This window comes from Lithobates pipiens, unplaced genomic scaffold (genome assembly GCF_037356315.1).
Source record: "Lithobates pipiens isolate NorthernLeopardFrog02 unplaced genomic scaffold, aLitPip1_a1.2 Scaffold_19, whole genome shotgun sequence".
Lineage (NCBI taxonomy): Eukaryota > Metazoa > Chordata > Amphibia > Anura > Ranidae > Lithobates > Lithobates pipiens.
Genome location: NW_027507764.1, coordinates 331,980,913 through 331,997,077, shown reverse-complemented (window position 1 = coordinate 331,997,077; position 16,165 = coordinate 331,980,913). Strand labels below are relative to the sequence as shown.

At 40.1% G+C, this 16,165-nt stretch overlaps 1 protein-coding gene across 1 annotated transcript in view; it reads left to right on the top strand.

The window, feature by feature from the left end:
* PIGN (phosphatidylinositol glycan anchor biosynthesis class N) overlaps positions 1 to 16,165 on the top strand; it is a 618,025-nt gene that overhangs the window by 445,017 nt on the left and 156,843 nt on the right. The window contains exons 21-22 of the mRNA XM_077492054.1: positions 6,534 to 6,636; positions 9,991 to 10,093. Coding sequence (XP_077348180.1) covers positions 6,534 to 6,636; positions 9,991 to 10,093 — 206 coding nt within the window. The remainder of the gene's footprint in view (positions 1 to 6,533; positions 6,637 to 9,990; positions 10,094 to 16,165) is intronic.

Here is a 16,165-nt window from a genome sequence, read left to right as displayed (position 1 = left end):
CCTGCTGGTAACATAGATGGTTGGGACATCCATTAGCACAGGAACAACATCTCTGATTTGGAATAGAGCCCGGAAGAACTATACGGGGTGCAGCTGTTCTCAGGCCCCCATTGGATGTAGCTTGTCAGTAGTGACAAATCATGGGGCTCTACTCGCTTATCCTGGGCATGGACAGCATTTTTAGTGTATGTACAGAGGCTCAGATGTATGGGCATGGCATAATTACACTACTCTTCCTATAGCCTGAAAAAGCATGTGTGAGCTCATAATGATAGAAATACTGGGACTGGCATTACTTATTTCCTTCTGAAAATGTTCACTGGCTTTTCTGACCTGGCTTTAGAATATTTTAAGTCACTGACCCAGACGAAGTACGCAAATTAAATTGTAAAACCCCATACACACTATCAGATTTTCTGCTGATTTTTTCCTTCAGATTTACCAAAACCATATAATATAAGGTCATACCTTAGGAGTTTTAATGTGTATGCAATCAGGCAGGCCCCTGCACTAAATGCTTTTGGTAAATCTGAAGACAAAAATCAGCAGAAAATCTGATAGTGTGTATGGGGCTTTAGTCTTTTTCTGTATACTTCTCACGAGTCACCGAGTCAAAGTACTTGAAACAATAGGGTCAGCATGACAGATACCTTGCACTTTATGAAATGAATAAATCATGCTTTTTTGTTGACCTTTGTGCAAAGTGTGAAGCAATTTCCTTTTTAGACATTGAAAAACGTAATTCGTTTCCATAATACATGTGAGCATTAGCAAAGCTTTGTTCAGGTTAGTGTTAAATTTTGTTTTCATCAGCAATATACTCTGTACATTTTTACTTGTTTATTTTCCTTTTTTATGTCATTTCTGAAACGTTATCATATTGTATGGTCTAGGCTGAATCTGCTGCTCTAAGATATACTGTACATTAGCTATGGAGTTAGCTTGGGTCTAAAAATATTAAAAAAAAACAGTGAGTAGTATTGCATTATGCACCAAAGATTTGTATATATGTAGCATAAAGCCCTGTTAGAACAATCCTTTCCTTTGCCTATATTTTCAGAATCTGCTGCCAAAAATGAACTGTTCAGCTTATAATAACTTACTGGTACATAATCGGTGAACAAAAACTGCTTTGGTCTTTCCTCCAACACCCAGCTAATTCCCTTTTGCCTATCTTGCCTCTCACATTGTAGGAAAAAGGGAAGCCAGGCTGTCAATCAGCCTGTTCAATGATACCTCTTCCTCCTTCCTGTGACAGTCAATGTTGTTTGCTGTCCACGGGGTAGTAGGCAAAAGACAGAGGTCAGGTGGAAAGATTAGAGATGGGATGGGGGCTTCGTTTTTGACTTTTGACAAAAAATTAGCATTTCAGTAACTGCACTTTTTAATCTGCTTAGGTTGTACATGTTGTGGGACAGAGGAAAATGTTTTAAACAGCTGATAGCAGTGGATTATGAACAGGGTCGTCTTTAATATTGATTGGACCCTAGGCAAACCTTTTCTTGGGCCCTCCCGAATCCACTTGTCAACTATTTTCAGGCAGTGTAGGCTCAAGGGGCAACTGCTTTGGGCCCCACAACAATGACTGGGCCTGCGGCAGCTGCCCCTTTTGCCCTGCCTTAAAGACAGCCCTGATTATGAAGGTATTGCTGTATTAGGAAGCTTAGGGAAAGGTACACTTTAGGCAAAAAAGGGACTTTGTGTACAGAATACAAGAGTAAAAACGTGTCATTATCGGTTCCAGAAAAAAGAAGTAATGTGTGTCAAATAGGAAATAGTTTATGGATATGGCAACTACTGCTAAATTAATTCACACATGTTAATATGCATATTTTTTTACCTTGTGTTAAAGGAATCCATTACAGTGTAATGAATGGGCTGTGAATGCTACCGAAATGTTCCAAAATAATCAGACATGCACCATTTGTTGCAACACAATGCATGGTAGTGACTTGCTATAGTTACATATAGTATATGTTGCAGTACACTGCAGCATATGTCCCTTTTCTTGCTTTGGAGTGCCAATAAAAATAAATGCCACTGAAATGTGCTGCCATATTCTCTTAACCACTTCCCGACCAGCTCACAACGATGTACGTCGGCAGAATGGCATGGGCAGGCAAATTGGCATACAGGTACGTCCATTTGAAATTGCCGCTGTGCCATCGCGTACACGCCGATCGGGACCCCCGGGAGTCCAGTCGTGGGTCCCGCGGACTCAATCGCTGTGGGGATACCCGCGATCGTCCCACGGGTAGGCTGAACGGGGAGATGCGGAAGTAAACAGCATCTCCCCTGCCTAGCAACAAGTGACACTGATCTCTTCTCCCTGTGATTGGAACAGAGATCAGTGTTCACTAACACACAGCCACGCCCCCACAGTTAGTAACACGCCCCTAGGACGCATTTAACCCCTACACTGCCACCCCCTGTTTAACCCCTTCACTACCTGCATTTGTATAGCACTGATTGCTGTATAAATGACAGTGGTCCCAAAAATGTGTAAAAAATGTCCGATGTGTCTGCCATAATGTCGCAGTCACAATAAAAATCACTGATCACTGCCATTACTATTTTTAAAAAAATGTTTAAAAAAATGCCATAAAACGAACCCCTATTTTGTAAACGCTATAAATTTTGTGCAAACCAATCAATAATCGCTTATTGCGTTTTTTTTTTTTTTATTTACCAAAAATATATAGAAGAATACGTATCAGCCTAAACTGAGGAAAAAAAAATGTTTTTTTTTTTAAAATATATTTTTGGGTGATATTTATTATAGCAAAAAGTAAAAAATAATGTGTTTTTTTCAAAATTGTCGCTTTTTTTGTTTATAGCGCAAAAAATAAAAACCGCAGGGGTGATCAAATACCACCAAAAGAAAGCTCTATTTGTGGGAAAAAAAGGATGCCAATTTTGTTTGGGAGCCACATTGCATGACCGAGCAATTGTCAGTTAAATTGACGCAGTTGCGAATCGCAAAAAGTGGTCTGGTCTTAAGCCAGCAAAATAAATGGTCCAGTCTGAAAGTGATTAAACACTAATGTGAAAGTTAAAGTGGTTGTAAACCTCAGACATGCAAAGTTAATAAAGCACACCCCTCTATAGTGTGTACTAGTATGAATCCAAAGCACCATGCCTGGTTCTTCTTCTCTAATTCCTCTGCTATCTAGTCACTGATAGACCAATAAGCTGACACCTCAGCCTCCCATGAGACAGCCCTCTCCTCTCCAGCATACAGCAGGTGACTCATAGACTCAGCTCTGTGTTTGTCTCTGTGAGCCTGTGTAAAGGGTGTGTCCATTCCTTCCAATCAGCTTTGGCAGAGCTCTGCGTTCAAGCTCTGCAGCGTGTGTTATGTCAGATCCCCGCCCCCTGCTTTCTACTTTTGAGAGCTGCTGTGTAAAATGTGTGTTTTGGAAGACTGCAAAGGATAGATTCCTGCAGATAAACAGGTACAATGTATGTAGGAGGATTTATTTAATCTCTGTGTATCCCCTGAGGCTTGTCACTTCACTGGATATATGTGAGGGTTTACAGCCACTTTAAGTATTGTTTGTTGGAATTCATCAGTTTTTAAATTATTTTCTGTTATAAAGCAAGTCTTTATATGCTTTAGATACACATATGAAAGAGATCAACCTAATTTAAATGATCTTATCCGTGTGTGATAATGTATGAAACCCTGTTTATATGAATTGCTTGAAATTTAATTCTATACAGTACGTAAAGGGGGGGGGCAGCCATTACATGCAGTATATAGGCTCTGCTTCCTATTTAGCACCACTGACTAGTTCTGTGCCTTGCTAGCATTCTTATCTCACTGAAATGTTATCAGTCAGGGTCTGTCAGATCAAAAAAAACTGACTTTATGCAGTCTCTCATGGCTTGAATTGTCTACAATGCTGCTGCTAGCCAGGGACCGTCATTTGATTTAAGCTGCTTAGATGTTCGATCAGAAGAGATTGCTTGCAAATGCTATTTTCATAAAAGAGATGTTTTCTCTTAACTTGAAGTGGTAGTAAACTTAGTAAAATTACTGACAGGCAGGGTATTTATGACAGAAGAGACCCTATTGGTCGCTTCTGTCATCAACGCTTCCTCTTGCACAGATCCCTGACCATTGAAGGCCCCCGATATGTGCCGTGGCGATGTGACTCTTGCTTGTATGCGCAGGAGTGACATCACCATGGCCAGTTCATTCAAATAGCCAAAGGCATGGAACCCATAAGGAAGACCAGGCAAACATGGAAGCACCTGTGGCCAGCAGATTGATCACACTGCAGTGCTGGAGGTAAATCTGCCACAATTTGCTAATATGCTGTACATACTAGCACTATATGACATAACCCACCTGGAGGCCACTAAAAAGAGAAACACATAATGGACTTAACTATTGCTTTAAAGTATAGTTCCACTTTTGCAGTCTAATTTGAGGAACCCATATCTAATGTACTGTATGTTCCCATGTACACGATACACCTAACATAATTAAAAAATATATTTCTTACCTTTTCTAATTGTTTCTTTGGAGCGGGTTTATCCAGGGCAGCAAGCTGTTCAGAACAATTTCAAAGTAGGGACACATTGGGGACAAAGTGCATCTACATGCAATTTACCTCCTAAGCTTTGAGATCCTTAGCCGTTCATTTGGACAAACAGTGCTCAAATCTAGTTTACATAGATAATGAAGTTTTCCCAATACAGTACAGACAAGGTAAATTATGTTAAACAATATGAAAGCTAAGTAGAAATTTTAGGCACGTAAATTAAATTCTTATAGGTCACTTCAGACTGGCATCATTTGCAGGTATAGCTATGTAAAATACTAAAAAGAAATGCCTATACTGTTTAAAATCCATTAAGGCACTGTCTCACCCTGCTCTGCACACACTTAGTTGCTCTCTATTCTCGGCACTGTTGATGAAGGAGAAAAAAGCAACAGGAAGGACAAAAACTGTGCTGATGGAACACAGATTCGGGACAGAGAAAAGAAAACCAAGAGAGGTGACAGGACAAACTTACCCTATCTCTCTGATTCTCTTTCCTTTCTCTCTCATCAACATCCTGTGAAGGGCAGATATGTAAAGCTTATGGCACCCGTCCTCTGTATCTGAGCTAAAAGACACAATCATGGCTGGAAATGTACATATTTTAATTTAAGAAGGTGACATAGAGTTTTTTTGACCAAGGAGAGGAGAGTTTCTATTAAAGAAGCGACTTCCATGGGCTTCAACAAAATGGCGGCGTCTTGCAAGAAGAAACTGGAGCAATGTTGGAGGCAATTTACCACACACACTAATTTTGGTGGCATAATTATTAATGTGGAATGTGCATTTTTTTGTTACTGTTCTTACTGTTATGGGCAAAGTTCCACTTTGGAAAGGATTTCACTTGCCTCCATCCAAGAACCCCCCCCCCCCCCCCCCAGTCCAGAAACTGCTTAATTTGACTCACTGGTCCAGGTAGCGAAGGGGTGATTCTATAGTAACAGGTAACTGGTCTGTTTAGTAATCTTGTAGCTCACATATAGGCACTTCACAGTTGCACATTTTCAGTTTTGTATTTATCTGTTTCTGGAGCTCAGCTTTAGGACCCTTTGATATTTTCCCAGTGCATTAACATACAGTTTAAAGTGTGTTGCTTTAGGCAGCTTATTGAAAATAATGGGTTTTCTATGCACCAAAATGTCCCTAAAATCAGACATGCCACAAAATTTGTAACGCACTGGTGCTTTGACGTAACACGGGGGTTGCCATGCATTAAGCAATGCTAAGGACTAAATGGGCCCTTGAGAATTTGAAGTCTGCAGTTTTTTGACAGAGTATACACTTTACAAAGATATTTCAGAAATAAACCTTAATAGCAATGGGAACACATGGCTTCACGCTAACATATACCCAATGACACTCTCACTATTAACATATTAACAGGTATACACAGTTCCAGAATCAGCATGTAGCCAACCAAATTGGTATACCAATCCTACACATACAACCATGTGTTTGGCTGTGCATTTCACTGTTGTTAATAATGAGAAGGGTCGTCTTTAAATGACATTCCAGCATACAATGTATTTTCTTCTTGTTTCTCTACCAGCATATTGTGATAACCGGATCTTCAAATAATATTAGCCTAGCAATTGCCTGACATGGAACAAGTATGGTGTCCTTACGACACCTTCTCTTGAAGTCACAAAGCAATTAGTGTGTAGAAACATTGTATAATCACATTATATGGAATGTGGTATTTCTCATACTGTTAGGCAAGCATGATTGAAAGAGACAGCTTTGTCCTCTTGTCCCTGAAAGGTATGAAAGGATTTTACTGCATTTATCTGATTTCCCATATGTTTTCTATCAGCTTCGTCCACTTGGCTGAGGTTAGAACAAGCGAATAAGGATAACCGACAGAATGCAGTGAGATTTATAGCCAGGCTTTTGTTTAATTGGGATCTGCATAATGTTTGGCAAGGAAGAAGAAATAAAATGTGATGTGATCTAATAATATGGTTCTCATCTTCTGTCTTTCAGTTTTTTCATTGGTTGCACCATTACTTAGTACCACGTTCCTGTTCCAGCGGCTCCTGAGCATTTTTCTTTCTTTTATGTCCTCCTATATTCTCTTCAGCACAGGGTATTGTCTTTTTTCTTATCACTGAATTATTCATTTTTTTATGTATATAAAATCAGTTATATGTTTCAATAGCTATGCATGATACCATATTACCAGAGCAATGGCATGAGATGAGGGATGCAGTACTACCAAAGTGATACCAGGTTAAAAGAGAAGTGCTGTGATAAAAAAAAAGCCCTAATAGAGTATTGTCAGAATCCCACTTACCCCCTTGCTTACTGTTTATAATGCAGTGTTGCTCACACCTCTACAAGACTTTCCTGCTCTTCTGTTGCTCACAGAAATACATCCCTCAAATGAATAGTTAAGGATTTTATGCTGCTTGTTTTGTGCTGATCAGAACATCAGAAAAGTGCATACTACACGTTCTGTCTTAAAGAGGGAGTAAAGGCAAAAAAAAAAAAACACACCCTGCAAGGCAAAGGCATAATGAACTAATATGAATAGCATACTAGCTCATTATGAATAACTTACATGAGAACGAAGCCCCCGAAGCGGTCCTCCGTCTTCCTCTTCGCCGCTGCCATGGATCCCAGAGTGACTTCCGGGTCTCGCTGCTCCAGTGCTGTTTTTCGCCGGAGCCGCGATGATGTCGCTCCCGCGCCCGGGAGCCGTCACTCGCGGCGTATCGCCGCGATCTGCGGCCCGCCCAGTGCGCCTGCGCGCGGTGGCTGTCTTCGGGTAAATACCTCCTAAACTGTATAGGTTTAGAAGATATTTCTTGGACCTACAGGTAAGCCTTAATCTAGGCTTACCTGTAGGTCAAAGTGGTTTGTAAAGGTTTACAACCACTTTAAGGGTCTTATTTGTTTATTTTTTACTGCAGTTTACAGCTATCAACTGCTTAAAGTAACCCTAAACAATATCCTTATTCTCCAAAAAAAAAATTCATACGCATCCACTGCTTAATGGCCCTATAATTTTATTTTTCTTGAAATCATTTCTTCTGTTTTGGTTGAGCAGGGCACATTCTTGCAGTTATGTGCACAGTTCTATGCACACTACAAATTCCATAGTCTCTAGTCCTACATAAAATGTGACCATGGAGAACGAACATAGCCACCTTCTATCAGGAAATTAGATCACCGCAACTCTGAGATTTGAAGGAGGCTGACAGCTATAAAGATAGTTTTATGCAGTAGGAATACATACTCGAATATAATTTTTAAAACAGAATTTAGGGTCACTTAAATAATATAGGAAGTTTGCTCTCATGTATTTCTGCCCCTGTCTGGAGGCCTACTAAGAACTTGAGATTACTTCTTTTCAATGCCTAGCCTGGTGCATGCATCATTTAAAGCAGGGGTCCCAAACTGGCAACCCTCCAGATGTTGCACAACTACAAGTCCCATAAGGCATTGCAAGGCTGACAGTAACAAGAATGACTCGCACAAGGAGAGGCATAATGGGACCCATAGTTTCGCAACAGCTGGAGGGTCTCCAGTTTTGGGACCCTTGATTTAGAGTCTCTTGAAAGGCTTGACTTTGCACACTTACTCTAGGAATGCACTGATTTTTACTTTTATAACTGTCATTATTGTATGGCTATGATTTTGGAACTAATAATTTCACCACAAAAAAATTGTAAATTGTCAATGACTCTCATGGCATGGCAGTCATTTTACGCCTCGTTCACACGGCGTGTACATACATACGTATGTATGCCTGTAAGAGGCTGTGTTTACCGCATGGGGATGCATCAGTTTCCATTGAGAGCCATGCACCCGCACAGATTTCACATTGGGAGCAGTGGCTGTGTCTGTGCAGTTGTGTCCCGATTTACAGCAATGGGATTGCCTGTATAGGGGTGCACGGAACACCTGCACATCCCCATACGGGTAGACATGGGCATACGATTATGTATGCCCCATGTGAGCAAGGCCTGAATGTTAACCTCTGTCAAGCCATACCCTGTCTGCATTGTATATCCCTCAATCTCGTCCATAACTGTAACACAACCTAACCTCTGTTAAAACCTATCCCTATACCATGCTCATTAATCCTCAGCCTAACCCCTAAATGTAACCCTAAAACTAAATTTAAACTTTAATATATAAGAATAATCTTTTAATAGCCGTAATCTTAACATTGATATTATCTTTGTACTGAATATATATTGTTTTATGGCACAATAAAATTTAGTTAGCAAACATGTTAGTTCTGGCTTTAGTAAAACAAGGAAAACTGGGGGCCAATGTAATGTATCCTCCCACCACCACAACCATGATCCTATCTTTTTTCCTTGTGACAAATTTGTCTTATAAACAGATAACTTTGTGGATCTAGACATATGAGAAATCAGAATGTATTGTAATAATCTCATGTCCCATTTTCATTAGGACCCCTTTCACACTTGGGGGGTGCACTTGCAGAATGTTCCGAAAAGTCCTGCAAGCAGAACCTTTGCTGTATTTAGCGCTCCCAAAATGCCCTGCCCATTGGAATGAATGAAGAGCCTGAAAAGCGTTTAGGAAGAGCTGCAACACAGGAGTTTTTAACCCCTTCTTTTGGGTTAAAAGCGCCCGCTAGCGGCAGAGAATCGCCGCTTAAACAGCGGTAAACCGCTGCTAAAATGAGCACCACTTTACCACGGACACAGCCCTAGTGTGAAAGGGGTCTAAATGCATGGTAAATTGTAAACTTCAATAGTTTCCTTTCTTTTCTTTTCTATTCATGATACATTTTCTGCATAATTTTACGGTATTATAAAATATATCATTGATTTGAGGCTTTCATGTTTTGCTGAAGCTGCATTTGGTTAATTGTATTTATTAATTGCTTGCTTGTCTGTTTTTCTGTTATACAGCTAAAACCCAACACCAGAGGTGGGCGGGCGGGGCGGGCCCACTAGAAGGGTTAAATTCTCGTTATGTCTAAGGGGTAAAGTACAAGCTGTGGTACTTACCTTACATTCCTGCTCCAACCTGCTTTGGTGCTCTGCTCCTTTGCCTGAAGCTGCAGTTTGTAGTACCACCTGTTATGTACAATGCAGAGACATTAATCTTGTATTGTATTAACCTTGTATTGAAGCTTCAGTTTGTGGTACCACCTGTTATGTACAATGCAGAGACATTAACCTTGCATTGTATGCTGAAAAGACTTGAGTGCTGCTGGTGTTGGTCACAGCTTATAAAGCAGGCTGCAGGGGACTGCTCACAGCTCTGAAGGGACCCTGCTGGAGTGTGGAATACGGTTACTATTGACAACTTATTCATGCACCCTAGACATAATTAGTATTTAACCCTTGCAGTGGGGATGGCCACTGCTAAAGAGGATTTTTTTAAATACCAGGAGATGGGCTTGTTTTTATACATCATGTATTTTTATTGTTTTTCATTTCATTTCTTGATTTAGGTATGAAGCCTTTTTCCCTGTGGCTCTTTCCTGCTTGATGTTTGTATGGATATTTCTAGAGCAGGAGGCATTAGTAAAGCACAACCTTTCTTTTAAACAAAAGGTAAACCTTTTTAGTATAAGCATCACATTTCAAAACATGATCTTTAAAGCAAACCTGTACTTGCGCTATAGACATTGCTTGTGCTAAGTACCTGTCCCCTGTGCTCTGTCCATTACATACTTCTGTCCCCTGTGGTCTGTGTGTAGTGTACTCCCAAACTTTGTCCTTTGTGTATTATGTACTCCTGACCCTTACACACTGCTGAACCCTGTGCTCTATGCTCTATGCTTTTGTACTCCTGACCCCTGAACCCTCTGCCTTATGTACTTTAGCGCTTTGTTCATTGTATACTCCTACCCCCTGTGCTCTGTTAGATATTTATTTTTCTTGTGCTCTGTGTTTTTTTTTTTTATTCAGTCCTCTTTGCTCTGCATTTTTTACTTTTGACTCTTTCATGCTGTGCCTTAAATACTCCTGACCCCAGAATTTAGTGGTTTTATACTCCTGACCCCTGCACCATGTGCCTTACATACTCCTGTCCCCAGTGCTTTTTACACCTGACCCCTGTTCTCTGTGTGATACATACTCTTGTCCCCTGCACTTTGTGTTTTATACACTCTGTCCTGTGTGCCCTAGGCATTACATGCTACTGACTCCTGCTTTGTGTGTGATACATTTTCCTGGCCCCTGCACTTTTCTGCTGTATTGTAAAGTATATAATCCTGACCAAAGTGTTTATTGTCTTAACAGTCGCTGGTGCCTAAATAGTCCCCAATTTATTTAATGAAGCTCCTCTTTAAGTTTGGCACTCTGTCTATATTCTATGTGTAGAAAAGAATATGTAGTGGAAGAGTTTATTTTTTTTAAACAATTGTACTAACATTTATCTGTGTCTGTGGAACTCTCGTTTTGTAGCACAGTAATTAAAGCTTAAATTGTGGGTACAAGCATTGTGGCAGCTATGTATTCAAAGTGTAAGCTTGGGTTTTATTTAAAGTGGTTGTTAACTCACTTCTATAACTTTATATATGCCCATCTGTGTCCTAATAACAAGTGCTCCTGTGTGTTTTATTAAAAAAATGCCTCATTTATTGTATTTCACAGTGTTATCATGTCACTGGCCGGCTATCTTCTCTGCCCAGCTGACAGATGCAGTGGGCGGGCCGAGATTCCCCCTATAACTCTGAAATAGGCAAACTATTCCCCCTCATCCTTAAAAGATATGCACCCTTTTTCTGCAGTGGTCAAACTGATTAGAGGCTTGGAGGAGCTCAGCTATGAGGAGAGATTAGAGGAACTAAATTTATTCACTCTTGAGAAGAGGAGAATAAGGGGGGATATGATCAACATGTTCAAATATATTGGGGGTCCATATAGTGAACTTGGTGTTGAGTTATTCTCTGTACGGTCAACCCAGAGGACACGGGGGAACTCTTTATGTCTAGAGGAAAAGAGATTTCATCTTCAAGTACGGAAAGGTTTCTTCACAGTTAGAGCTGTGAAAATGTGGAATAGACTCCCGCCAGAGGTGGTTCTGGCCAGCTCAGTAGATTGCTTTAGGAAAGGCCTGGATACTTTCCTGAATGTACATAATATAACTGGGTACTAACATAGGTAAAGTTGATCCAGGCAAAATCTGATTGTCTCTTGGGGGATCAGGAAGGAATTTCTTTCCCCTGCTGTAGCAAATTGGAGCATGCTCTGCTGGGGTTTATTTCGCCTTCCTCTGGATCAATTGTGGGCATAAAATTGGGTATATTGGATTGTACTATTATTTTTTATTTTATTTATTTGTTTTTAAGGTTGAACTGGATGGACTTGTTTCAACCTGACTAACTATGTAACTATGTAACTCCCAGCTTCAAACTAAAAGTTGGTGTATGACTGTTAATCCCGGTTCACACTATAACTCACATGTGAATCACACAAGAACCACACCCCATTCCTGTGCAAGTCGCATGTGATTCAGTGCAGTACGATTTGAGCCCATTCATTTTGTATGGGCTCAAATTGCACCGCATCACATCAAAAAAGTGCAGGCCGCAAAAAAAGAACTGCAACGCAACCACATCACATGGCATTTCCCACACCACATATGCGTGAAATGTAGTCCCCGTGCTCCCGACCTCTGTCTACGGAACCACGCTCCATAGACTTGCACAGCAGGACTTAGGCCCGCCCCCACTTCCTCCTCACTGCATTTGATTATCAGCAGCAAGAGCCAATGGCTCGAATTCTGTGTAAAGAGGAAAAGAGGGAGAATAGATGCAGTCATGCACAGCGCTGATCTCTCATCCCCTCTCTTCCCCTTCACACAGGGAAGGGGAGGCACAGGGAGAAATGTTTTTTACCTTACCAAACAATGCCTTAAGGTAAATAACGTTTTTAGGTTTAGTAACGCTTTAAGCTTTAATGGTTTGGAATTTGAAGGTAGAATGAAAGTTTGTGTAGTCTCTGCTTGGGATACTGCATGCACATCCAGGTACAGTAAAATCTTGGTTTGAGAGTAACTTGGTTTGAGAGCGTTTTGCAAGACAAGCAAAATTGTAAAATAAATTTTGACTTGATATACAAGCGATGTCTCGATCTACAAGTAGCGTCATGTCACAACTGAGTATAAAAGAGAAGAGAGGCCCCTCTAAGTGTAGCAATGCAGTTAGATTTAATGATGGTACAATATTTAAAAACTCACATGGTTGATGTTTAAAACAGGCAGATCCAAGTATGCACATCCAAGTATGCAGGCATCCGGGGTAAAGCTGTCCACATAGACCATCCTCCACACCACCTTCGACTAAGTCGTCCATTCCACGCTGCGCTCTATGAGCGCTTTAAGCCTTTTTTTCAGATTGCTCTAGAGCAGGGTAGTCTTTCTGGTCACGATTGCAGACTGACAGCGGTGAGAGCCGGCAGTGTGGAGGATGGGTTATGTGGACAGCTTTACCCTGCATGCCCGCATACTTAGATGTGCTTCTTTTAGACATCAAACATGTGAGTTGCTAAATGTTGTACCTTCAGTAAATGTAATCATATGCTACACTTAGAGGCGCCTCTCTTCTCTTTTATACTCTGTAGCTCCTGCTGGATTTTGCTTCTAATCCCTTGTGGAGGCTGCCATTTGTGGATGGACATTTTGTGGTTACACAACCTATCACATTGCTATAATCTTTTTATATGGACTATAAACGGAAGGATTTATGAATAAATAGCTGTGGAATGAGTTTGGATTACAAGCATGTTTCTGGTACGAATTATGCTCGCAATCCAAGGTTTTACTGTATTACTTTTAGAGAACAGTGTTCATTTAATGGAGATTCTGTTTTTGTTCATGAACGGGACTAATAATAGTGATCCAGTCACTTCATATGCTGCTGTCATATTGCAGGGGCTTCAGCAGCTTCTGTGCAAATGAAACTGGATGATATCCACTTTGCTATAACCTCACTAGGCAGTTGGATATACGTGGGGGATTATGGAAGTTCCTACTTATACAGTAATTACATGTGGACACTCAAATTCACTACAGAACACACATAATCATTAGGCATAGTACTGTAAAAAAAAATCTGTGGGAAAAAAGGTTCTAAAAAACCCAGCCCTTCATTACATTTCTGTCAATGTCACTATAAAAGCTATTCTATAGGATTAGTTGTCAAAAATGTAAATTAAAGTTAGGTTATGGTTCCTCGGTTTGTTATAAGGGACGTGGATGGAAGCATCTTCCTATTGTTGCTGTTTTGATTGTTAGAGCTCATGGGTTTGTAATTTGTAATTAGAAAAAATGGAGGTTGATTTTAGTCAGTATAAATGTAAAAAAAGATTTCTCATATTCTATATTAAAATCAGAAGCAGTGTGTTTTAAGGTCAGAATTTCCTTCCCACATCTCCCAAATCTTTAGAAAAAAGCAATAGTTACATAGTAAGGTTTAATAAAGACACCAGTCCATCCAGTTCAACCTGAGTCAGTGTCCACAATTGTCTCTATCCCTGTACATTGCACACTCATCGGTCCCTACCCTCAAGGAGCCCATAATCCAAGGTCATACAATAGGGCCCATTTTGGACAGAAGCACCTACCAGCATGTCTTTGGAGTGTGGGAGGAAACAGGAGTACCCGGAGGAAAACCACGTAGGCACAGGGAGAACATGCAAACTCCAGGTAGGTAGTGTCGTGGTTGGGATTCGAACCAGCGACCCTTTTTACTGCTAGGCCAGAGTGCTAACCACTATACCACTGTGCCGCTAACAGCTACACCAATGTGCCGCAATGTAGAGCTTTATTAGCAGATAAATGTTCTATAGAAGAATACCTTTTAATTTCCAATCAGCATCAAGCCGATAATTATTTAATTATCCTTGTTCCTGGAAAAAAAAAAACATTCACTGAATGTGAGCTCATCCAATCAGCTGCCAGCAATGTCATATTTTGGAGCAAAATAGAATTTATAATAATAAAATAATGCATACAACAAAACAGCAGTGGCAAACAGCGATATACTGTATGTGGCTTAGTTGTTGTTAGCGATTAAAAAATATCATGTTGTACTATTGGGAGGGATTTGTAGAACAGCTCTGTCACACTGATAATTTTCCCACTGTTTGGAAACTGGTGATTGTAAGTACACAGCAAATGACTACACAAATATCACCTTCAAGAAATTCGATGCGTGTATCGACTTGTGTAATTATTGGCTTTTTAGTCTTTGTTAAAGGTCACTTTATCAGAGTGGAAAGAGTGCTGAATACTACGTGGTGCCTGACTTGTAAGTAAGCCTAATGCCATGTGAAAATAAATAAGGATAAAAAGAGATGCCCTTCGTTTGCAAAACTGATACATCTATACCTTCATGATTGTGAAATGCTCTGAGTCCCGTTTCTTCTCAGTGGAATATGATCAATTAGAATATATAATGCTCCACGGGTCTAAAACTGACTCTAATGGTTAGTATGCAGATTGATAGCAGTATTCTGTTAGCTAGAGATCAAATCCCTAATGAGAAACAAAAATGTTATGCAGAGATTAGCAAATCTGAATGTGCGTTCATGTTAGTTGTATATATGTGTCAAAATTTTGTGGCTAAATGATTCCTAAAACAAGAACAAGCATTTGGACTAAAAAGGTTTAATTTTGTCTAAACAAATGGACCTACAGTATGTGAACCACAGGCTTGCAAAACTTGATCAGTTGCCTCTTAAAAGGCATCAGATACTGTACATTTGTTTTTTTTAATATTTAGAAAGCACTTCTAGTTTACAATATTGGAGTTTGAGAGTAATCCCTATTTAGCTTGTATCATCTCATTAAAACTTTGATTAGGTCTTTAAAGCCTACATTTATTTTTAGTTTTCTTTTTTTTTTTTTCACCAGCACAAGGGATGGTACTTACATTCAATGTGTCCCTTGTGCTGGTGCCTGCTATCTTCGTTAAAATCTTCAGTCCTCTGTTGCCCCATACCCTCACATTGGTAATCGTCTAGTGCTACAGGGATTTAAAAAGCCAATGGAGTTGTCATAGGCACTTGTGGAAAGTAGTGACTATGCATGCCTTTTTATCCCCCTTCCCCATTCATAGAAAGTTGTACTGTAGCTCTATGAATGGAGGGGGAGACCTGTCAATTTCCTATCATCCATTCATAGAATGCTCATTTAATGAATAGGCCATGTGGGCTGAGTTTTCAGAGCTACTTTAATTTATTAGAACCACTGGGCAACATTATTAAACCTGTTTTTCCACTGATGGCCCCATTAAGGGTTGACTGATTGTTGCATTACTAGTTGGAGTGTCATGCGCACACACTGCACTCTTCTCTGATGTCAGCGCCAAAGCCCTACCCCTAAACGTTTCCTCCGCTATTACTATTTACTATATTACTGTATTACTACACTTAATACATACAGAATTTTATTATGGTAATGCACTATGATTCCTCTGTTACTTTCTTTTGGGAATACATTTTAATGTATGTTAGGGCTGTGATTTGATATGAGCCCACCAGGGGCTGATACCATCTAACATTTGGAGGTATTGATACCGGCCTTAAGTTGATGAGATTGAGAGTTGGCATTTTTGGCGAGGATATACCTGGTTGTCCATCTGGCTCATTCTCCGTTTAGGTGCTACTGTCCATCCT